Source organism: Ictidomys tridecemlineatus, chromosome 9 (assembly GCF_052094955.1).
Source record: "Ictidomys tridecemlineatus isolate mIctTri1 chromosome 9, mIctTri1.hap1, whole genome shotgun sequence".
NCBI classification, from domain to species: Eukaryota; Metazoa; Chordata; class Mammalia; order Rodentia; family Sciuridae; genus Ictidomys; species Ictidomys tridecemlineatus.
Window position 1 is genome coordinate 116948318 of NC_135485.1, and position 24410 is coordinate 116972727.

The 24410-nt window shown below is 36.9% G+C and overlaps 1 protein-coding gene across 5 annotated transcripts in view; it reads right to left on the reverse strand.

Annotated features, from left to right (window-relative positions):
• Fnip2 (folliculin interacting protein 2) overlaps positions 1-24410 on the reverse strand; it is a 112804-nt gene that overhangs the window by 62882 nt on the left and 25512 nt on the right. For 2 of the 5 annotated variants that reach the window (XM_021730281.3, XM_005330952.5), the window contains exon 1: positions 14989-15598. The exons of 2 other annotated variants lie outside the window; for them this stretch is intronic. In XM_021730281.3, the coding sequence (XP_021585956.2) occupies positions 14989-15164 (176 nt within the window). In that variant the 5' untranslated portion in view covers positions 15165-15598. Of the gene's footprint in view, positions 1-14988; positions 15599-24410 lie in introns of those variants that run through there. One more of the 5 variants, XM_078021952.1, reaches the window with a different exon arrangement.

Here is a 24410-nt window from a genome sequence, read left to right on the forward strand (position 1 = left end):
ATCAAATGGTACAGTCTCCATATGACTGAGGGCAACTCTTCAATAAACAACCAGCCCTGGGCTGTTTGCCTTAAAATACTGACCATTTCAGAGAAATGCATTTTAATCAAAACAATCTTGTTTGTCTGCTTTTGTTGAGAGTAAGGAAACACTACCACATCTGGCCTCAGGGGACCATGTATTATTTGCCCACTATGACTTTAAGCACAAGAAAATAAGATGGCCTACCTTTTTTTACTGTAAAATTTTAAACAAAATTACAAGTGGAGGTTTTTGGATTTTAAAATTCTATGATGCTAAAATCTGCCTGGTTAGAATGGAAACTAGGCCTTATTATTGGAACTACTAATGAAGAGCAGAAAGCAATAGTCAAAGTCTGAATTATTCCCTTGAAAGCTGACAAGCAAAAGAGATTTCTCTAAAATTTATAAACCCATATATTACGTATGGTTCTAGTCCTAATTCCTATACCTACAAATATGACCTTGTTTGGAAAGGTCTTTATGGATGTAATCAAGTTAAGATGAGCTCATACTAAATTAGTAAGGGCACTAATCAAATGACTTGTGTCCTCATAAGAATAAAATCGGGACAAAGACACAGAGGGAATAACGAACAAGGGAGTCATTATGGGCTGAGGGTACATTCAACACAAACACAAAAAAAGCAAATGGTACAATATCAAAATCTTGTGTGCCTGGAATATGTTTCTTGCAGACGAATGATAAAGCAGATGAAGCTGGAGAGAGTTCAGGACTACTTGTGGGGGACTTTAGACGCTATGCCAAGAAATGCACATTTTGTTTTATAAGTTGGGGTGTACCAATTCCAAGTTTTCAAGAGAAGCAATAACATGATCTGACCTGCGTTTTTCAAAATACACTGAAGTGGTTTGAGAAGAGCATTTTCAGGTCAATGGAGAGGTAGTACTGTATTTTGTCCCCAGGGTTTTAAAGAATAATGGCAATAAGGAAGAGAGCACAGTTATATAATTTGTTGCAGAGTGATTTGCTATATCCTCCAAGACTAGTTCTATTGTCCAAGTTTACTCTCGCCTCAAACTTTTACAGGAATCAGACCAGAAGTGGGCGTGAGTAAGCCCATATCGAAAAGCATGATCTACCTTTCCCCTCTTGGTCTCCCACAAGAAAGCAACCCTCTATTGTCAAAAACAACTTCACATAAAGAGTCTAAAGAGCAGTCTTGTGACCTAAGAATGTAAATGTTTAAAAAGTCATATATGATAAAGAAATATCAAAATCAAGAAAATATTTTTAAAAAAGAAAGAAAAAAGAAAATAATGATAACAAAAATTGATGAAAACCAGGTATTTAAAAGGTAGTTCTTGCCTGCTGACTGTGTTGAGCAATCATTCAGGAACTGGAGTAAAACAATGAACGAATCGTAACCCCTGCTCCAACGGAACTTACTATGTTTATGATGATATATTCCAGCCACTCTTAAACCCTAGTCTATGTTTTTAACTCTCAGCACTTCTCTACTTTCAAAAAAAAAGTTTTGCTCAAGCAAAGTGAGGAGGGCTGAATGACAACCTGAAAAGAAAGGAAAACTGGGACTAGAGAAGTCAAAATTATGCTCAAGGTGGCATTCAGAGCTCACCTGTCAACACAAAATACACATTTTCCCCCCATCCAGTAGCAAGCTATTTATTTCAAGAAAAAGTTGTGTAAATAGATGGCAGTAACATAATGGGTATTTATTTCATCTTTTTTTTTTTTTTGCTAGTTTAGTACTCTTAGGAAGATGGCTAATAGGAACATAATCTGCAAATTAGTTGACTCTCCTTTCTTTCCCTATTTTGTACTTCTGCAGGCTTAGGTGTGCAAGAATCGCCTGCAATACTAAAGATATTAATTAATTAACTATTCCATTAAATGTATCCTACTGATATCTTACCAAAAAATAATTACATTAAACACTGGTTACAATTTTTCTGTCTTTAAAAAAATAGGTGAAGGGAGGGAAGGAGGAGAGATATGAAATCAAATTATAGTTATATTTTGTGCATGTATGAATATGTAACAATGAATCTCATTATTATGGTATTATAATGCTCTAATAAAAACTAAAAATATCAAAAAGATAGTGATATGTAAGTAAATCCTTTACTCTTAAGAATAATTTGTGATGAAGAACACATCTTACATAGTCAGCAGCATGGCATGGAAAGAACACAGGTCCCAAAGCATACACTGCCACAATTCCTCCACACACTGTTAAGCACCTGTCCTAATCCAGGCACCATGGAAGTTATGGTAACAGAAATTAACTAGATTCATTTCTGACCTCAAAATGCACATAAATACCTAAGTAAACTTGGTAACAGTCCACTGCTACAGGTACTCAGATAAATGTCTAAATGGTTTATGGGGAAGTCAAAGGATGAAGAGAAGACCATATAGTAGGGTGAGGGATGGAAGTCCCTGAGGACACGATGCTTGGGACTTGGATTAGCATTCGCCATGGTAAATAGAGCTTCTAACTCCATCTCTTTCAACTCGGATGACTAATTGAAGAACGCTCCAATTCTAGTACTAATCTTTCCCAAAATATGTCTGCCTTATCGTTCCATAAGATTGTCAAAAGAACTAAATAAGTACAAAAGTGCTTTTATGTAGAGCATAATTCCAAGGTCAGGTGCACAATCCTTTAACGGAGATCCCCAGGGTTAGATATTTCAGAATTCAGATCCCTCAATTTTAGGAAGCTGTTTAAACTACATATAATACCTACTCCATAGTATAAGATGTAATCAAACCCCCAAATCAAAACAAATTAATATTTTACCAGCTCAAATTATGAATACTTTAACTAGATGGATTAAATGGAGACTATAAATAGCCTTCCATCAGTTCAGATCAATTCCAAAAGATTTTTCAAAGATTTTAGGATTTGGGAATTGTGGGATAGTGGATTGTTCATCTATGTAACTAATACTCTTTCTGAGGGAAGGACAAAAGAGGTATATGTAACTTTCAGGTCCCCTATTTTCCTGAAGATAGCTGATCCCTAACAAAGACAACAGCCAGAAGCTTTTGTTTTAAGTAGGGTATAGCTCCTAGCTTGTTTCCCACGCTTGCCACCAAAATAATGCTATAAAAGGCAGCAAACATCACAAAACCACTTAAGTTTATACAAAATGTGTTCACAGCAGTGACCAAACATTATAGTATGAGTCACAATACAGATTGAGGTTTAGCTATTATGAAGTATCAAGTACAGAAGACAGTTTCTCCCATCTTTTCTGAGCTCAGGGTCATATAAGGTAAAACTGAATGAGGTGAGGTTTCCATGTAGCTCACACCACCACTACTCATGCTCCACTGCCCTGGGGCTACCACAGTCCAGACGAAACTACATTAGAAGTCAGAAGGTTTGAGACCAGAGGAGGACAGTCTAACTTGTCCTCCTCTGTAAAATGGGGTGAGGCTAAAATTATCCCCACAGGTCTGGTCCTTCCAGCTCTAACACACTATAAACCCCTGTCATCTATTAAATGTGCACAGGATACTTTGCAGCAGATGATCTCAGCCAAGTTCTAAGAGGAAAATAATCCGAATTAATTAATGTACATTGCAGTATGGTATTCTTTAACACTTACAGATACACTCTATGCTTTGATAAGCATGCTTCTTAATAAAAACATGCCTCATCAATAAAACTTTCAAAAAATGCTTACAAAATTTAAAGGAGTAAAGTATAAATCCTTTTGGAGTAAGAGGGACACTGAAAAGGCAGGTCAGCCCATGCAGTTAAGATTCTGTCCTTGACTAGTTTTCCAGATTTTATTGTTGCTGTTATTAATAGTTTATTCCCTAAACTCCACGAATATCTATATATGGCCCATTTTCCCCAAAATGTTCCTTTAATTCTAAATGAGCACTAATTGTTCTTTTCCAACATCTACAAACTAGAAAATGCATGCACTTTTAAAAAAAGAAAAACATAGCAAAAAGAGAGTTTTGATGTTCATCTTTGTGTGTGCATTAATTCAATATTCACTGAGATAATTTTTTTATATCCTTGTCAGCATAACCAAAGCATTCAAGACTGAATAAATTCTTGGATTACTGAAATGTACAATGGCTCTGCTAAAAAGTAACTTGCAAATACCACTGCCTCGCTTTTCCAGAAGGTAAGGTTTCCCTATTTCCAGGGAAACCGTTTTCTAGTAACAGATGAATGAATGTCTTTCAAAGACTCAGAGACATTATTTTACATATTAATTCTAATTGTTTTACATATTAATTAAGAGAAACAGAGATCAGGTAATATTTCTATTTTCCTAGAAGTTTCTAGAGGTCAAAAATATGATTCTCTGTGAAAGGTCTTTTTTGTATGTAAATTGGGAGAACCAAAATAAATAAATGATTGTAATTTGTCACTGATTATAAAATAATATTCCTGAAAGAGATAGTACAAACACATATACCCTTGATCCAGGAACCCCATTTCTAGGAAACCAGTCCCACATATAAAGTTTCACAGGTGCAAAACAATTATGTACAAAAAGTATTCACTGCAGAACTGTTTGGAATAGTAAAGAACTAAAAACAAACTGTCAACATAGATATTGAAAAAACTATAGTATATCCATATGATATAGTGCTATTTAGATACAACAAAGAATGAGAAAGCTCCTCCTTTGCAATTCTATAGCGTAATAAACTCTAAGACATAATTCTAACTGGAAAAAAAAAGAAGTAGCTGGGCATGGTGGTGCACACCTGTAATCCCAGGGGCTCAGGAGGCTGATGCAGGAGGATGGTGAGTTCAAAGCCAGCCTCAGCATAAGTGAGGCACGAAGCAACTCAGTGAGACCCAGTCTCTAAATAAAATACAAAATAGGGCTGGGGATGTGTTTCAGTGGTTCAATACCCGGTACAAAAAAGTAGTAGTAGTAGTAGTAGTATGGGCTTGGGGTACAGTTCATCAGTACAGCAGATGCCCAGCACCACAAAAACAAACATGCACACACAAAGAACATTGTGTATTAAATGTTACCATATACCTACAGAAAGGAAAAATTGGGAATGAGGGAATCTGGATTTTATTACATATGAGTAGAATACCTAACACAACTTGTCTCTGAGCAGAAAGCTGGGTTGTTCAGAGTGGAGAAAGCAGATGACTTCCCTGTATACTGTTTACATTTCAGTCTTTCTCTTGTAATCAATAAAGTACCTAACAGAATAAGGCACACAGTAAGTGTGCTCTAACTGCTTACCACAGCTTTGTGCCTTTTGAATATTAAACTATGTGACTGTACTATCTCTTCATTAATTTAAAATAAAAAGATGAGTACTGTAACAAAATCAACCCCTCATTTACAAAAAAAAATTAATTATAGATGGACACAATACCTTTATTTTATTTATTTATTTATTTTTATGTGGTGCTGAGGATCAAACCCAGTGCCTCACACATGCTAGGCAAGCACTCCACCACTAAGCCACAATCCCAGTATGCAACCTCTCATTTTTAAAATCCATTATTGCAAGGCACAATAGTGCATGCCTGTAATTCTGGCTACTCAGAAGACTGAGGCAGGAGGATTACAATTTGGCAAGACTCTGTCTCAAAATAAAATAAAACAGGGTTGGAGATGCAGCTCAGTAGTAGAGCACTTGTTTAGCATGTGTGAGGCCCCGAGTTCAACCCCCAGTAGTGGGTGGGACTATTATTGCTTTAAGACAAATATCCTTGATACCGGTTCCTTTAAGAGGCTTCTTGGTAGCTGAAGCATGAGGCAGTGGGTGAACTCCTACAAGGAAACCACCTTAATGAATTCAAGGCATTCAGATTCAGTTTCCAAATATGTAGTTTGGTCTTAGACAATGACATTTATTGAGCTTTCTTCTCAACATTTATATATCACATCTTCCTGTCCTTCATTAACCCCTGTGTACCCCAAGAATGGGAGAACTTTTCTCTCTAAAAAAAAGTATTCCTTTTTTCATTTGTTAAATCTATCTATGGTTTTCAGTTTGCTATTGCTGTTCTAGTACTGTATCAAATAAATTTCCATCATACTATTTAAGTGCTCTTTTTACTACATAATTCTCATGGAGCTCAGAGACATCAGTTTCCAAGGCCTGGTGTTGGGAGGTAGACAGGACAAGTTTGTTCAGAACTGTAAAGCGTAGACTAGGGTTGTGGCTCAGTGGTAGAGTGTTTGCGTAGCACATTGAGGCACTGAGTTTGATCCTCAACGCCACATATAAATAAATAAATAAACAAACAAACAAATAAATAAATAAATCTATTTTTGAAAAAAGAACATTTTTGGATAAAAATATTGTTTTTTAAAAAACTGATCAGCATACAACACAAATAATTGCCTAACATTTTAGAGTTGCCAAACACTTTTACAGAATTTACCTGAGCTGACCTTCACAAAATGTTCTGTGGGAACCTGTATTATATAATCTGTTTTACAATGAAGTTAGGAGACTTCAACAAGGTTATAACCAGTACAAGGCAAAGTCAAAACTCAAACCAAGGTCACAAGATTCTGGATTTTGTGCTTTCCTAACTCCACACTACTGGCTCAACACCAGTGACAAATGAGTTAGGGTAACACCCTCTGTTTCCCCATCTGAGGTGTAAAAACCTGCTCTATTTGAAAAACACAAATACTGGTAATATAATTTAAGATTGAAACGTGGAACACAAAATTATACCTACAGTGTGACTTCAATTTAAAATACTTATCTATATATAATAAGGCCTTTTAAAAAGTTTAAAAAATTAGTTCATATCACAAAGTATCTCCCTGATACTAAAAAACTAGAAGTTAATTTTTTAAAAGATTCATTAAAACAACAGCAAAGTAGGCAAAAGATACTGAAAGTTCACACACACATACACAAAGAAATAGTCTTAAAACATATGGAAAAATGCTAAACCCCATTTTTAAAAAGAGAAAAGGAAAGCTGATAGCCAGAGGCAGGAGAATTTCAAGTTCAAGGCCAACCTGGATAACTTAAGAGACACCTGTGTCTCAAAATTTAACAAAAGGAGGAGGAAGTTGGGATATTGTTCAGTGATAGAGTACTTACCTAGCAGGTACAAAGCCCTGATTTGAGAGATAAGGAAATAAAAATAAAATAAAAATCAATACCTATTATTAGATTCGCCAAAATCTGAGTTGACCATCCACACCAAATAAATACAGATAGAGATACAAAATTTTATGACCATATATGAAGGGCAATTTGTGATAGCTATCCCAAGTGCAGAGGCGGGCAGTCTGATTTAGGGGTCATCATTAGACAGCCTGTTTTAGCCACACACACCAGCCAGAGTGACAGGGTCTGTGTATACAGGCACATACACTCAAACAAAAAGCCAATTTTAATGACATGGTAAAACTATCATGTAATTATAATGAGAGAAAAGCAGATCATATAACTTGATGTATAATATAATTTACTGAGTACAACTTAGCTTACCCCCATGTAACAAAAAAACACTGGAAGGAAATAAATAAAAGTGTTAATAGTTCAATTTTATGTGGTAGTATTAAGGATGATTTGGACTTTCATTCTTAAATTTGCTTTCTTGCATTTTCCAAATGTTTCATAAAACTATATTGTCTTAACAATCAGAAAAAAGCATTCACAAAATTCTTTAAAATAAATTTACAAGCCAGGTGTGGTGGTGCATGCCTGTAATCCCAGAGGCTCAGGAGGCTGAGGCAGGAGGATTGCAAGTTCAAAGCCAGCCTCAGCAATAGTAGGCGCTAAGCAACTCAGTGAGAACCTGTTTCTAAATAAAATACAAAATAAGGCTGGGATGTGGCTCAGCGGTTGAGTGTCCCTGAGTTCAATCCTCAGTATCAAAAATTAATTAATTAATTAATTAATACCAACATAAAGTTCAAAATGAGGGCATTTAAAAAGAAAGGAGGAAAGTAGCTACCCTGACATGAACACAGACAGGGTGCTGAAATCAGCTCTGAATACATCCACTGGAAAAATTTTTTTAATATTTCATTTAAAAGCAATGAACAGTTGAATTTGAACTTTTGACAGGTGGTACTGAAACAACTGAATCTAGAAACATACCTTAAAACCTTCACAAAAATTAACTCAAAATGAATTGCCAATGTAAATGTAGCATGCAAATATAACTCAGAAAGAATAACACAAGAGACAACCTAGGTCACTTGGGTATGGCTGAGAGTTTCTGGATAAAACACCAAAGACATAACCCATAAAAGAAATTAACAAAAGGCAAAATTAAAAACTTCTACTCTGCCAAAGACACTGTAAAGAGAATGGGAAGACAAGCCACATACTGAGGGGGGGGGGATATGTGTAAAAGACATATCTAATGAACTACTGCCATCCAAAACAAAAACAAAAACTCTTATAAACTTGACAATAAGAAAGCAAAACATGATTTTAAAAATGGCAAACAACATGATTTAAAATAGGGCAAAGGCCTGAGCAGACATTTCACCAGAAAAGATAGATAGCAAGAATCATGCTCTACATCATGTCATTAGAAAAATGCAAATTAAAACAAAATACGAGCTGTTCACTATTAAAATAGCCCAATCTAGAAGGCTAACAATGCCAAATGCTGACAAGGATATGGAGTAAGAGAAACTCTTACTAATTGTTGGTCATAGAGACATTCAGAAGACAATCTGCCATTTTCATACAAAACCAAACATTACTCTTACTTTACAATCCAGAAATCAAGTTAAAAACATGTTCCCATAAAAATCTGCACACAGATGTTTAGAGTAGCTTTACTGATAACTGCCAAGACTTGGAAACAACCAGGCTGTCCTTCAATGGGCAAAAAGATTATAGGTGAAATATTCTTCAGGGTTAGAAAGAAATGAGCTATCATGCCATGAACGGACAAGGAAAAACCTTAAGTATATTAAGTAAAAGAAATCATTCTGAAGAGGCTAAATACTGTATGATTTTGATCAAATGACACTCTGGAAAAGGTTTAACTGTGGAGATAGTAAAAAGGTGAGTGGTTGCAGGGGCCGAAGAGAGAAGGAATGGGTACATGAAGTACACAGTGTTTCTGGGGTAGGGAAACTGGCCTGTATGAATAATAGATAAAGCACATCATACATTTGTCCAAACCCATTAGATGTATATCACCAATAGTGAACACTGATGGAAGCTACAGACTTTGGGTGATAACTATGCGTCAATACAGGTTCATCAGTTGTGTTACAATTGGTTAAGTACACCACCCTGGTGAGAAATGTCAACAGCATGGGAGGCCCCAGGTGCATGGGGGCAGGAGTATTATGGGAACTCTGCTCAATTTTGCTGTGAACCTAAAACTGCTCTAAATGTAGTCTAAAAGGGAATTTTTTTTAAAAAATTTCAATTGTCAGAGGAATTTTTTTTTTAAATACAGGAATTTTTGGCAATAGTTTTAAAATATGTGACAGGATTATTCTCTGAATTTGGTCTGTTATGGTCCGCTAGAGGGTTCCCTGTGATGGTGAGAACCAAGGACACATTACTTGAGCTTCAGATATCACCATCAAGTCTGTTCCTGTTCACTTCACGAGTTCCATGAGTTCCATCCACTCAGCTGGAAAGGTGAGGGTCCACTTTCACACTGCTCCAGGGAACATTCCCAGTCCTTGCCAGTTCTGCTCCTCCCAAAAGAGCAAAGGATTCTCATAAGAATAGTTCACACTAAGGTATGAGTTACTGCCTACAGAGAACAAGGGTTAAATACAAAGAAACAAGGATTGAGTAACAGGAGGTTTTGCTATCAAGTGAAGGACAGTGGGAGCAACGGGGAACCTCTACCTCCCTCATATCATAGCATGCCACTGCTAGTCCTGCCTACTAGTAGCACACCTCTGCCCTATTCACATTCCCACAAAGGATTATTGGCCATTTATGTTCTGAATCCAAACCATCTTTGCCCTCAGGAAACATTTTTCTTTTTAGGATGCTCATCAGGCATGTTTTGCCATCTGCTGTTCACTCTGCTGAGACTATATTTCAGCAAATATCTATGTGGCTTGCTCCCTAACATGGAAAACGATTACTGTAAGGTAGTTTTGATTCCCTTGATTACTCAGAGCCAAGTCTTCCCGTTTCTGAAAGTTAAGAGCTGAAAGGACCTAACACCACCTACACAGTAGTTCCCAAACTTGGCTCCCTTGTACAAAGCTTTACAGTTTCCACCTGCAGGAATTTGATTCAGTGATTTAAAGTGAATCAGGAACCTACGTTAAAAAAATCACTTACTTGGGAAATTACTACCCAATCTATCATCTCTGCTTTTTTAGAAGAGAGTAGAAACAGAGATATTTGGAAACATTCCCAAAGACATAGTGAATTCAAAGCAGAGAAGACTTCCCTACCCCCAATCATGAAATCAAGGTAGAAAAGTTCTTTCCACAGGTTTTCACACATTAGAGATGAAACAATAACTTAATTTCATAAAGTTAAGTTATTGTTTCCTCTTTTTAATTTTTTTAAATTTACTTTGAGCAGGGTAATATGGAACAGAAAGAAACAAGGGTTTTCATTAATATCTGTTCTATAAAGACCTGAAAGTAGTTTTCTAAACTTTCTAAACTGATAGAACTTTAGATTAAACTCTTCAAATATAAAGCTTAACACACGGATTTATACCTGATATCCAAACATCCCTTTTAGGCCCATTTAAAAAAAAAAGAAAGAAAGAAAATTCTTAGCAATCTTGGTGTTTCCACAGACTACAGGCTAGATTCGCTTTGGTGAGTCTGGACTGGGAGCTCTATTATAATCTTAGATGGGTCACAAGTTATGGCTCTCACCAGTTCCCATCACAGCTTGCTCCATCTCTGTTCAGCAGATATTCAGCTTTTGTCATTCTGACAATAAAAGGATAAGGCTAAGCCAGAGCCTGACTCACAACAGGAGTCATAATAGGAGAATCAGGAATCCTGGACCAGTCCAGTGAGCATTCCAGTTGAGCACAGAGCTGAGCAGGAACTTGAGGGGAAAAGGCTTCAGAAGTTGCCATGGCTTGCAGACTTCAGCGATGAAGTAAACTCGCCTTCCCTCTGGAACACTGTCATTATGGACATGATTACTTATGGTGACTAATAACAAGTGCTTTACCCTGTTATGTCATCAATGCTTATCAAGATAAGACCCAGACAAAAGTTTATATCAGTTGTCAGTTTCTATGAAAATCCCCTGTATTTAGACTGCTGTGATTCATTCCCAGTAATTGACATGTCCTCAGAGAGAAAAGATGAAAGCTGAAATCTAAATCAGACATGGAACTGCAGCAATACCAGATTATCACCACATTCCTTCATGCATTTACTCAGTCTCAAGTTACATTTCACAACCATCAGCTAGTGGAATCAGCTCTTATAACTAGACAAAGAAAAACCCTCATGGCACACAAAATCAGTGAAAAGGGAAGGAATGCAGGAAGGACAGAAGAACTTGTGACAGTAATGATCAGAACAGTCACACCCAGCAATGTACAACCTCCCTGGGAAGTTTGTCACAAGCACAAGACTATCAGCTGACTAGGCTTTGGTTGTTTTTTTTTTTTTTTCCTCCACCCATTTCATTCAACCTGTCCAACAGCTACTTTTTCTATTAAGTAGTATCAGAGTAGAATTTCACACTGTTTCTATGTGCAGAACACAATGAAAAATATTCTTCCCACGCCTAACCTACATTGTACTTTATTTTAGCAGCCTTTTCCTAGACTCTTCAGAATTCTTTGGTTTGGTGCTTTAACATACTGCTATCTAAATCTGGGACTAGTTCTGCATTTCCTAGTCTGTAATCCTAGCTTCTATAAATAAAGACTGGTAGCAAATCATGGTTGGCTTATGTCTGTGAAGCAGTTCACTAGTGAAAATACACCTTGGTTTCTGCACTCACTTTCCTCTTAAAGCAACCACCACAGACAATCTAAGAATTTTCCTTTTTAAACCGAATTAGTTGACCTAAAATGTATGTGAATCCATATCTAAACTCAATCCTCTGCTTTTTCCATCCAGGGGATTGTAGTGTTTTGGTGTTGGGGCCAGGGTCTTGCACATGCTAAGCGCTGGCTCACCACTGAGTCACACCCCAAGCACCCATGGTGGTAACTAAAGCAGCACAGAAAATTTCTTCTGAATTCAAATTTCAAGATATGAAACTGTAAGCTTAATTGACTCTGAAGTATTTTGTTTCAGTTCCTCTTCAGCATATGAAGGGTATACTTTAAAACAAGAAGGTATGACAGGTTTTCTCTTACCACTGATTCACAGATATGTTTGGCAAATGTTCATATAAACAGTCCTAGGGCCTTATCTAATTTTCTGAATAAGGCCAAAATCAAAAGTTGTTAATAGCCTAGCTACAGTCCAGATTTTTAAGACAGGAAACTGGAAGCAATTATTTGAACACTGCATCATATACTCAGCATCATACTTCAAAGTTACCATATCTGAATTGTTACCAAGGAGATTTGTATTGACAAAGAACTGACAATGCCTCATGAAACTGTAGTTCTTTGTTAAATCTGCAACTTCACAAAACGAACTGAACCCCAATATCTGTCATTACAGAGGTGAAGAGGAGTAGAAGTGGACAACTTCTATCCATGAAACCACAATGAGATAATAAAAAATGTTTCTTTCTGCACTGAATTATGTCTGTTTAGCACAGTGGCCACTGTTATATATGCCATGTGACTCTAGTGTATTTGTGGAGACTTTTTTCTTCATCTTTTGAATTACTGGGGAAAAAAATCATAAGGGCGGAAGGGGGATTAGGGGGTGTACACATCTCCCTACTGGTCAGTATGCTCAACTAAGAAAACTACCTGAAATTATTGATTTCAGATAGCCAAGAGCAAAAGGTGAGTTGGAAGTCTCCCTAACTGACTGCCACATAACTCAGGCAAACAGATAACTCATGAGCACTTTGGAGCCTGATCCCCACAGTAGGAGCTTCTGTCAATAATTCACTTCTACCCCTGAGGTTGGCCCAACTCATAACAAAGCTGGAAATCAGCATAATACTGCAAAGAACACATATATTCTTAAGACTGTAACAAAGGGAAGAGAAAATGGATGACGTCTACCAAGGCATCTGGTAACCAGAGATTAATTCCAATTAATTCCAAATTAATCTAAAAATCTATGTCATCATTGTAAAAAAAAAATTTTTTTTAAAAACCTTAGCATTAGGAAAGTAAATCTAAAGGACGTTAAGATAAAGGGGTGGCACACACATGTAATCCCAGTGATTCGGGAGGCTGAGGCAGGAGGAGCACAAGAAGTTCAAAGCCGGCCTCAGCAACTTATCAAGGCCCTGAGCAAGACCTTGTCTCAGAATAAAAAATGAAAAGAGCTGGGGATATGGCTCAGTGGTTAAATGCTCAGTACAGAAAAAAAGGGGGGGGGATAAAGAAAGGGGGAATGGGTACAAAAACATTTCATTAAGTTTAAAGTGTTGCTTAAATAAAAATAGTTAAAATCCTACCCAAAACAGCCAAGTCACTGAAAGGTTAGCATCTTATATAATCTTTTTTTTTTAAATGGTGTACACCAAATAACTTACTAGGAGAGGTGGAATTCTATAGGGTAACCAAAATACAGAATACAGAAGGTCCTAATAGTATATCTTAGAATATTTTAGAAAATAATTTTAAAGTAATATGAATCTACCATATAGTTTAACAACTGAGAGTGAGACCCAGAAAATCCTAGAGACCTCCCCATGGTTATAAGACTCCTGAGCAGCAGAGCTGGGGATCTCAATCAAGATTCAGATACACTGAGCCATTTCATTACTCTCCTATCACCCAGCTGTCCTTTCTTGATAAGAAATAGATAAAAACATTATAAAAGTGAAATCCTTATCTGAATACTCAAATGTATTTTTCTAAAATACCACATCATTCATTACCTCCTCTTCTACAAACATATCTCTTTGAGTGGACAACATATGACCCAACACTTTTGAAGTGACTTCCCCCTTCTAACTCTCTAATCTACTGGGTTCTCAGATTATAGTGAAGTATTTACCCTTTAATTAAGTTTCTCCTCAAGGATTTTTACATGACAGAAACTATATCCTGGTTATTTGTCATTCAAATGAATGAACATACTTATGAGATAAACAGCTTATAAAATGTGCTCATTTTGAGCAAATTCCTGTAAGAAAAAAGCATTTAAATGAATTTAGAAACTTTATTTTATACTATTCGTGAGAAGCAGAGCTTAACCTTTGGTTCTCCTTACTATTGAAAGACATAAGATTTTGAAATGAAACATAATTCTCATAGTTTTTCCTTTCTTTCTTCTTCTTGTTTTTTTATATGCAATAAAATTCCTTACAAATAGTGTTTCAATTAAGTTCCATTACTAGTGAAATTAATGAATTCTTCCAAAGTAGATGAAATAACCTAGAAGAATATACCAAGTATAAAGTTATTCTTTTTAGACAAGCTCCGGTATTAAAATTATCCCTCTCTCATGAAAAGGATTTTCCAGAGGGAGACTGGGCTCTCCTTCAGCACCCTGCCTCCACCAGAAGGCACAGACATTCACCTACCGTGCAGCTAGGAAGAAGCACAATCCTGTGCCCTGTCTACTACTAGGTATGGAGGTACTTCAGGACTACAACTTTTTCCCCCATAAATAAATGCAAATAGTATTGTTGAAGTTGCAACAAAAGGAAAATGATATAACCATTTCTTTTAAGTTGGCTCCAGCAAACATAATGAAAAGTTAAGAAAGCAGATGGGTAGTAGAAACATAAGAATCTCTAAAAAATGCCCAAGCCTAAAACTTTTTCCATAAAGGAAAAGTCTTCTCTGTATACACACATCAGTAAGCCCATTTCTCCCACTTTGAGGCATTACTGAAAAACAACTTTCAGGTCAATACAACTCTATCTACTTGGTACCAGTGAATTAAAACTTTCTCTGAGACTTTAAAATAGAACTAAAGTTTCAAACCTGTCATCTGGTTCCGTGTGATCAGTGCCCCTTCCAACCCCAGCACATTTTCGAATCTTTGTGCATAAAAGTGCCTTGTAAATTCTCCCAGCACCAGAGACGACACCACTCACACATCTGGCCGAATCTTGCCAGCCTCCTGGCCGGTTTGTGGTTTTTGCTGTGCCGCCACACATCTTCGGAGTGGTTTAATGTTCTTCCGGTTTATCCCAACCATCAATGTAAACGTGGACTTGGACGCAAATCTTGAAGTTCCTTTGTTATTTGAGGAATATTCCACAGCGAACAGCAGTTCTAAGCTATCATTTCACTCCCTATACAGTATATGAGACAAGCTACTTGGCAACAGCCTACTAATTTCCTCTTTAAGAATAAAAAAAAAAAAAAAAGAGGAACATTTATTTGTTACGTAAATTAAGCCCATGGATGATTTAGGAAGTCAAATGCATCCATCACGTTATAAAACATGCTCTCAGCAAACCCATTATAAACATAGACGAGTACAAATCCCACTTCCTACTTTTGTTCCCAAGCTTGTACTCGAGTTAGCAAAAGAAAAAACACTCAACAGGTTGAGCAGCTTGGACTGACTCACTCCATCTGCGCTCCCTAGCTGGAGATTATGTTGTAGTCAATTAATTGGTCACAAGACTATTCATATGGCTCTGGGCAGTTGCAGTGACTTGCCTTCAGCTGCAAGGTTGTTCTGACATTGGCCACACCACCCTCTTAATGGCTCTCATGTGAGCAAGTGTCAGCTGACAGGTCTTTCTCTGCAACCTTGCAAAACTCTACCCATAGCAAGTGAGAGACAGCAGCCCAAATGTAGGACTAAATGTATATTATGGTGATGTAGGGAGAAGGAAGCGAGTATGGACATTCTCTTGCTTTAATATAGGGAAAAAATTAGTAAGCAAAAAGAGTAACGATAATGACAAGCCATAAACCCTCAAAACTCTTGCACTTAGTTCAAACATCCAAGTTGAGAAAGCCCTAGGACAAAAGCCACTTCAATTTTGACTTCTGATACTAACATACGTCATCTGAAAATTAAGAATAATGTTATAAAATCAATATCATTCTATGAGTTCATGGATAAAACATTTTCTGCCTATCTACCTATCGTGCTGGTGACTGGACCCAAGGCCTTGCCATGCAAGGAAAGTACTCTGCCATTGAGTTACACCACAAAGCCCCGAATTTTCCTTTTAGAAGAAATAAAAATTATAGTTCCCTAGAATACAGGTAAAATCTGATACAAACAAAAACCCAACAACAAATGATTGCCCCAATTTTCTTTTTCTCATCCTGGAATCTGGCTCAAGAAATATTAACAGACCCCTAAAATTTGGTGAACCCTTGGCTGGCTCTTTGGTTATAGGAAGCTTTAAATATATCTTCACATATGGTAGCCATGTATTTCACTCCACACATATGAGGAAAAATTGATGTAGCACAGCCCTAACACATGACTATATATTCTATCCCTGAAAGTCTCCCTAAAATGAACTCAAAAAAGATCTAAAATGCACTCTCCCTTAAGAAATAAAGATTGCAGTACACCTATGGCAATAGCTTGGCTTCTCCATGGCACATGCTAAATTGACAGTATCGAGTCAAAATCAGATTAGGAGGGGCTGGGGTTGTGGTTCAGTGGTAGAGTGCTCGCCTAGCATGTGCAAGGCCCTGGGTTAGATCCTCAGCACCACATAAAAATAAATAAAACAAAGGTATTGTGTCCAACTACAACTAAAAAATAAATAATCAGATTAGGAGAAGATGAATTCATTTTTCAGGAAGGAGAACACGTTGAGCTTAAAGCTTAACTGCAGGGCCATAGTTTGGTCATGGGTTAAAAAGAGATAACTTTCTCTTTTTAATAGAGAATCAGAAGATTACTTATACAGCACTATAAAAGTATTTTCAGTTTTAGGCACATGGTGATTGGGAGAGCAAAGACTGGAAGCAGAGCCTCCTCTCAATATCCTGTGCCCACCTAACAAGGGGTTCACGTGTGGCTCCAAACCAACTTTTCCAATTACCTAGGGTCTGGCCTAAAAACCACAAGAGAAGAGAGAGACAGAGCCTTAAAAATGCCCCCAAGCCCTATATTTTATAAAATAGGTAATAGAGGTACTAGGGGAATACACCCCACTCTTTATGTATAAAAACTCAATTTTAGTTTTAAAACTTCAATCTCTAACAGATATTTACCTAGGATCTGATGAAAAGTCATGAAATTCTCTTTTGAAACATCTACTGTATATGAATTTTTTATCAGGTAGTTAGATACAAAACAGATGTGTGTTTTCTACATTTTCCAGAGGCTTTGAATAATGATATAAACATGTACATTTTATTCCTCATCCAGGAGGTACAAACACTGTAAATAATAAGAGATCAAAATGACAACATACTTATAAAGGACATTTAGTGAAAAAAGGATTTAGCTACATTCAGAAAGAATTCTCTTAAACAGAAACTAAACTAAATGGCACAAAAAACACTAGGTCCCTTTAACCAGTCCCCTTCATTTAGGCACCCATCCTCATGTACCTTATATGTGCCAGTTGTTGTTCCTCCCTAAATTCAGTCAGCACATCTTTCAGCCACCATTTCCTTGGTAAAGTGATGTCCAAACTTAAGCTTGTAAACACAAATTGCTGCTCAACTCCTGGGGGCTCCTGATCCCCACGTTCTGAAGTGGAATCTGAGAACTCACATTTCTAACAAGTTCCAGGATGCAGGTGCTGCTGGCTGGGAACTGTCCAATTGGATAATCACTTCCTTAAGCAAAACTTCCATCTTCCCCATGAAGAATTTTTCATTCCCTAGGCCTCTGTTCCTTGTATTGCCCTATAATACTTTTTAACCATACTTGTTTTATGACAGTATATGTATCTTATGTCCTAACCAGATTGTAAACACTTTGAATATAAAAACTGGTTCTTGGGCTGGGGTTGTGGCTCAGAGATAAGAGCATTCACCTAGCATGCGTGAGGCACTGGGTTCGATCCTCAGCACCACATAAAAATAAAATAAAGATATTGTGTTCACCTATAACTAAAAAATAAATATTTAAAAAACCCTAGGTCTTGACATTCATCTTTGTATGAATGTGCCAAGTTTTATGCATGGTAGATGCCCAACAGATAATTCCTGATGAAGCTAAGTATGTGCATTAAACCGGATACAAATCTACCTGCAACAAGCAGTACTTCTGAGACAGCCCTGTGCACACATTCTGAGCAGGAGGCACTTGCACACTCATTCTGCTCTCTAACCTCATTTTCTACACCAAAAGTTCCCAGAGGCTCACATCTTATGGTCACTACAATCAATACTCACGTGGTATTTTAATGCAAAGGACACTTGGACTTTTAAAAAGTGAAAATGTCATTTCCTCTGTTATCCTAGTCCATAACCCTTAATTCCATAGTATAAAATCAGATAAAAAATAATAAAGTACAGATGCACATCAAAACCACTATTGTACTTAAATTGGATGCTTCTATTTGAACCCCAATTTCTTTATATTTACTTGAGAGTTCTAAAAATTCTTCAGTAATTGAAAAATAAGCAATAACTGTATCATTATTATTTTTCTGAGATCAATTATTTTTCTGAGAATCCAGAGCATCTCACTGGGTAGAGAGAAGGTATGTTTAGACCTTTAGAGCCCTAAAGTCTGTTCTTTCCCTCAACCAATCTCCCTATTTTCTCAATCTTCTCTTTCCTGAAATGGAACAATACACTCATGCTGCTATCCATTATCATGCTGTGGACCCTACTTTTCAGTCTTAAATCATAAGCATACTATAATTTAACATCAGTCTTATTTGTAACTTTACACATGGCTGAGTTCTCAACTTCCCTCACATAATTGATCCATGCATTACAGAAAATAATTTGGTTTATCCAAAGTTTACAAACTTAGAAAAGTGTTTGCAACCACTGACGAGACTCCCACACTCCTCCAGCAGTTCAACATGTTGACTGGAATGTTGCTCTCCCTCTGATACTTCCACAATACAGAGAACTTCACCAGTCTGGGAGGGAGGAGCAGAGAAGTATAGTGAACTGAACCCACGTGATATGCATAAGGCAAGAAGACTACTGGTTCAGACTTTCATTTTTTGGAACTGGGTATTGAACACAGGGCCTTGCAAACGCACTCTACCACTGAGTTATACCCCTAGCCCACACCTCAATGTTTTTGTTTTTGTTGTTATATTATGATTATCCATAATAGCAAGAGTCATTCGTTGCGAAATATGTAAAAACAGCTAACATAAATTGATCAATTTCATTCCCTAGAACCTTCCTTCCTCCTTCTCCTTGATCCCTTTCCTCTACTCTGTTGGTCTCCCCTCAATTTTTTTTAACTTGGTGCATTTATAATTACACATTAAGGTGAAATTCATTGTGATATATTTATATATGCACATAGCACAATTTGGTTAATTTAATTCCCCAGAACCTCTTTTACCCCTCCCCTCCTCTGTCTCCCTCTATCCCCTTCCTCTACTCTATTGATCTCCCCTGGATTTTGATGAGATACTTTTTTTTTTAAAGAGAGAGAGAGAGAATTTTTTTAATATTTATTTTTCAGTTTTCGGTGGACACAACATCTTTATTTTATTTGTATGTGGTGCTGAGGATCAAACCCAGCGCCCCACACATGCCAGGCGAGTGTGTTACCACTTGAGCCACATCCCCAGCCCAAGATCCTTTTTAAAAAAAAATTTTTTAATTGTAGATGGACACAATACCTTTATTTTATTTATTTATTTTATGTGGTGCTGAGGATCAAACCCAGTGTCTCGCACATGCTAGGCAAGCACTCTATCACTAAGCCACAACACCAGTCCAGTGAGATATCTTTTTTATTACTTTTTCTCTCTAGCTTCCACATATGAGAGAAAACATTGAGTCTTTGACTTTCTGAGCCTGCTTACTTCATTTAGGAAGATGTTCTCCAACAGGGCACAGTGGTACACACCTGTAATCCCAGGGGCTTGGAAGGCTAAGGCAGAAGGATCACAAGTTCAAAGCCAGCCACAGCAAAAGAGAAGTGCTAAGCAACTCAGTAACACCCTGTCTCTAAATAAATACAAAATAGAGCTAGGGATGTGGCTCAATGATTGAATGTCTCTGAGTTCAGCCCTGGTACCCCTGCCTCCAAAAAAGATGTTCTCCAGTTCCATCCACTTACCAGCAAATAACATAATTTCATTCTTCTTTATGGCTAAGTAAAATTTCACTGTATAAATATAATTTTATAAATTTTCTTCATTCTACCTAGACAGGTTCTTGGCTATTATAAAATGTGTTACTATAAACATATGTATGTATCACTCTAATATGCTGATTTTAGTTCTTTTAGATAAATACCAAGAAATGGAATACCGCAGTCACGTGGTGATTCCATTGCTAGTCTTTTGAGGAATCCCCATAGCGGTTGTACTAATTTGCAGTCCTACCAACAATGTATAAATGTTCTTTTTTCCCCCACATCCTTGCCAGCTTTTTTTATTATCTGTATTCTTGATGACTGCCATTCTAACTGGAGTGAGATAAAAATCTCAGTGTGGTTTCAATTTGCATTTCCCTAATTGCTTGCTAAGGATGTTAAACATTTTTTCAAGTATTTGTTGGCCATTTGTATTTCTTTCTACATATGAGTGTGTGTGTGTGTGTGTGTGTGTGTGTGTGTGTAGTTGTAGATGGAGACACTATACCTTTATTTTACTTGTTTTAATTTTATGTGGTGCCAGGGATCAAATCCAGGGCCTCATTTATTCTAGGCAAGCACTCTACCACTGAGCCACAACCCTGGCTCTGGCCATTTGTATTTTTTTTATTTTAAAAAATTTTTGTTTAGTTCACTTGCCATTCATTGATTACACTATTTGCTTGGTGTTAAGTTTTTAAAGTTATTTTTATATACATATATTTATAATTTATATTATTATGTTTATTTAAAGTATAATTTATAATATTTATTATAAACATATATTAAATATTTATATATTATTATTTATGTTCATGTATATAAATAACTCAAGAAACTTAACACCAAATAACCTAGTCAATAAATGGGCAAATTTATATATATATGTGTGTATGTGTGTGTGTATATATATATTTTTTTCCTCCCTCTGTCAGAAGAGTACTAGGCAAAGATTTTCTTCTATTCTGCAAGCTCTCTTCAAGCTCTTAATTATTTTCTTTTCAGTCCCTTAATTTTTTAATTTTTTAAGCTGATATTTGTACAGTTTTCCTTCTCATATCCTAGATACTGAGTGGTCCTATAGAAAAGTGCCAAGTATATGAATCAATAAATGCCACCAGTCCAACCTCTTGCACATGGACAGAATCTCTGATCAACCAAAACACTCAAAGTTTCATGTTATGCTCAGACTCAATGCAGTGACCCCAGGATCTACCTCCTATCCAAGAAAGGCCCACTCTCATTCCTGATTTATTTATTTTTTACTGAATTATTGAACCAAGGGGCAATTTACCACTGACCTATATCCCCAGTCCTATCTATTTATTTATTGAGAAACAGATTCTAGGCCGACTAGAACATCTTCTTGCCTCAGCTTTCCAACTTGGTGAGATTACAGGCGTGTGCCACCATACTTGGCCAATGCCTGATTTACAGTTGGGAGAATTAAAAAATCTGGAAAGTTTCAAGGTAAGTACTGATGCACTTTTGCATTCCCTTGACCTCACTCTTGAGGTTATAAAAATTTAGCAGATCACAATATGTAATAAAAATTTAGGACCTGGGTGTGGCTGCACACACTTGTAATATCAGTGTCTCAGGAGGCTGAGGCAAGAGGATCACAAGTTCAAAGCCAGCCTCAGCATCTTAGCAAGACCCTGCCACCAGTCAAAATATAAAAAGGGGCTGGGGATATGGCTCAGTGTTAAACACCCCTGGATTCAATTCCCAGTACCAAAAAAACCCTCAAAAGTCCCAATCAAAAGAAATGAGTTTGAAGACAAAAAAGTCCACTCCAATATTTTCATCTAATGAATCTTTTTATAAAGACTCTTTCTTTGCCAGTTCACATTACCTTAGTAATTTAAAAAAAGGGAATAAATGCAGGAAGAGAGGGAGCAGTGAGGTTTATGATCTGCAGTACCAAACCAACCTTCCTCCATAATGACTTCCATACATAACAACAACCAATCACAAACATTTCCATCTGTGACTTTCAAAGTGTGATAACCAGGAAGCAACACAAAAAGGTTATAGAATGTTGTTTCTTGATCTCAGTGCTGGTGCTATGAACAAAATATATATACTACTCTGTATAATTTAGGACCACTCAGAATACATATACTTTTCTCTATAATTTAGTATGAACTTATTAAAAAACAAAAAAAGGCCCTCATGTTAGACTGAAGCAAGCAGACTTGAGTAAGAGAGTGAGAACTTTTCTGAAGCAGCATGCCTTAGGGAAAAGGGCTTTAGAAACTGATCCAAGATTGAAACCAAGTCTTGTCTTCAGAAATGCCATCAGGGGTAGCTTTTGATTACTAAGCACAGCCCATCCTCACAATACCAGTTCAGTGTGCAACCAAAAAATAACATATGTGCTAGGCCTATAGCTCAGTGATAGAGCACTTGTCTAGCATGCACAAGGCCCTGTATTTGAACCCCAGTACTGCATAAGTAAATAAATAACACAACTGCCCTAGTGTTAACTCAACCATCTGACTAGCTCAGCACTTAAGAAATTTGGCAATATGTACAAATTTGGTCATACAAGGTAGATGGTAGTTAGCTAAATTCACTGAGGGCCTATTTTGCATGCCAGGCATTATTCTACATGCTTCATTTAATCACAGAAAGTAGGCAGCAGTATTATCTTCTTTTAACAGGAGAATGAAGCCCAGAAAAGTTAAGGAATTGGGCCTGAGATATGTAACATGTGGGTGGCAGAGTCAGGATTGAAACCCAGGCACTGGAATCCTTGGCTCACAAGTAAAGCACCCCTCTCATTCTTGCACTATTCTTCCTAGTGGTGCACACCTGTGCAGGACCATCTGTGGACAGACTTGGAAAAATGTTAAGGAGGAGGCAGTTGGACATAACTGATTGATAAATTAAGAAATTTTTTCTCTACCATCTTAAATCCTACACCACTGAGAATGTTTGGAGTCTGCCTAATTTAGTCCTCTGAGGACAAGGCCCCAGTCATGTGCTTTGTAGGTGACTAAGTCTCTTGTCAGACACCTTGCCATGAACCCTGCCCTGCTCTCCTGTAAACAATCCCTGTGCAGAAGCCAAGGACATCAATGACCACACAGGATGCCTGCTCTGCTTTCCACTCTCAACCTTGCCCATTCTAGCACTAGGCTAAGGGACAGGGTCCTAAGCAGAGTGATTTTTTTTTCCTTTTTTACCCACATGCAGTTAGCTTAAAAATATACTAAAATCAACCAGTATTAGTACTTTGACTTAAAACTAGGAACTTCCTGCCTACAAGATAATTTAACCTTCAGATTCAAATAAAAGTTACATGAGGGGACTGGGACTGTGGGCTCAGTGGTACAGCGCTCACCTCGCACGCATAAGGCACTGGGTTTGATCCTCAGCACCACATAAAAATAAAATAAAGGTATTGTGTCCACCTATAACTTTAAAAAAATCTATCTATACATATTTTTTAAGTTACATGATGCTGGGGATATAGATCAATGGTTTAATATATGCTTAGTACTCTTTGAGTCTTGGGTTCAATCCTTAGCACCAAAACCAAAACAAAACAAAAAGTTACATGAAAATTCAGAATGAGCTGTAGTTATTCACTGTAATCTAGATTGTTTTCTACACCCATGTTTCCATACTTTGGAGAACAAAGCATTTAGTACCCAGCACAAAGAAGGAAATGAGTAAATGAATGAATGAATAGCAGCATGTCTAGATAAAAATATGTGAAACATAGAAAGATTTTTATATTGTAATATTAACTAAAAAGAAAAGGATCTGAAATTACACAGGCACTTTGTTATCAAGTGCGCTTTTTTAAAACCAAATATAGGGGAAAGGGGATGTGGCTCCATGCGTGGTAGAGTGCCTGCCTAGTATGTATAAGGCCTTGAGTTTGATTCCCAGCATGGCAAAAAAAAAAAAAAAACAGAAAACAATACCAGAGATAAATATCAAAGTGTCTTGGAGTAGCCAGACTGACTTTTTTTTAAATCTTCTACATCTTATAATAACAGGCATATATCATTTACAAATAATAGGTAAAATTATTTACTTCACTTTATTTTTTTTTTCAGGGCTAAAGACTGAACCCAGGGCCTTGCATGTGGTAGGCAAGTGCTCTGCCACTGAGCTAAATCTCCAATCCCGGGAGAACTACTTTCATTAAGAAAAAACTTCTTGTTAGTAATGA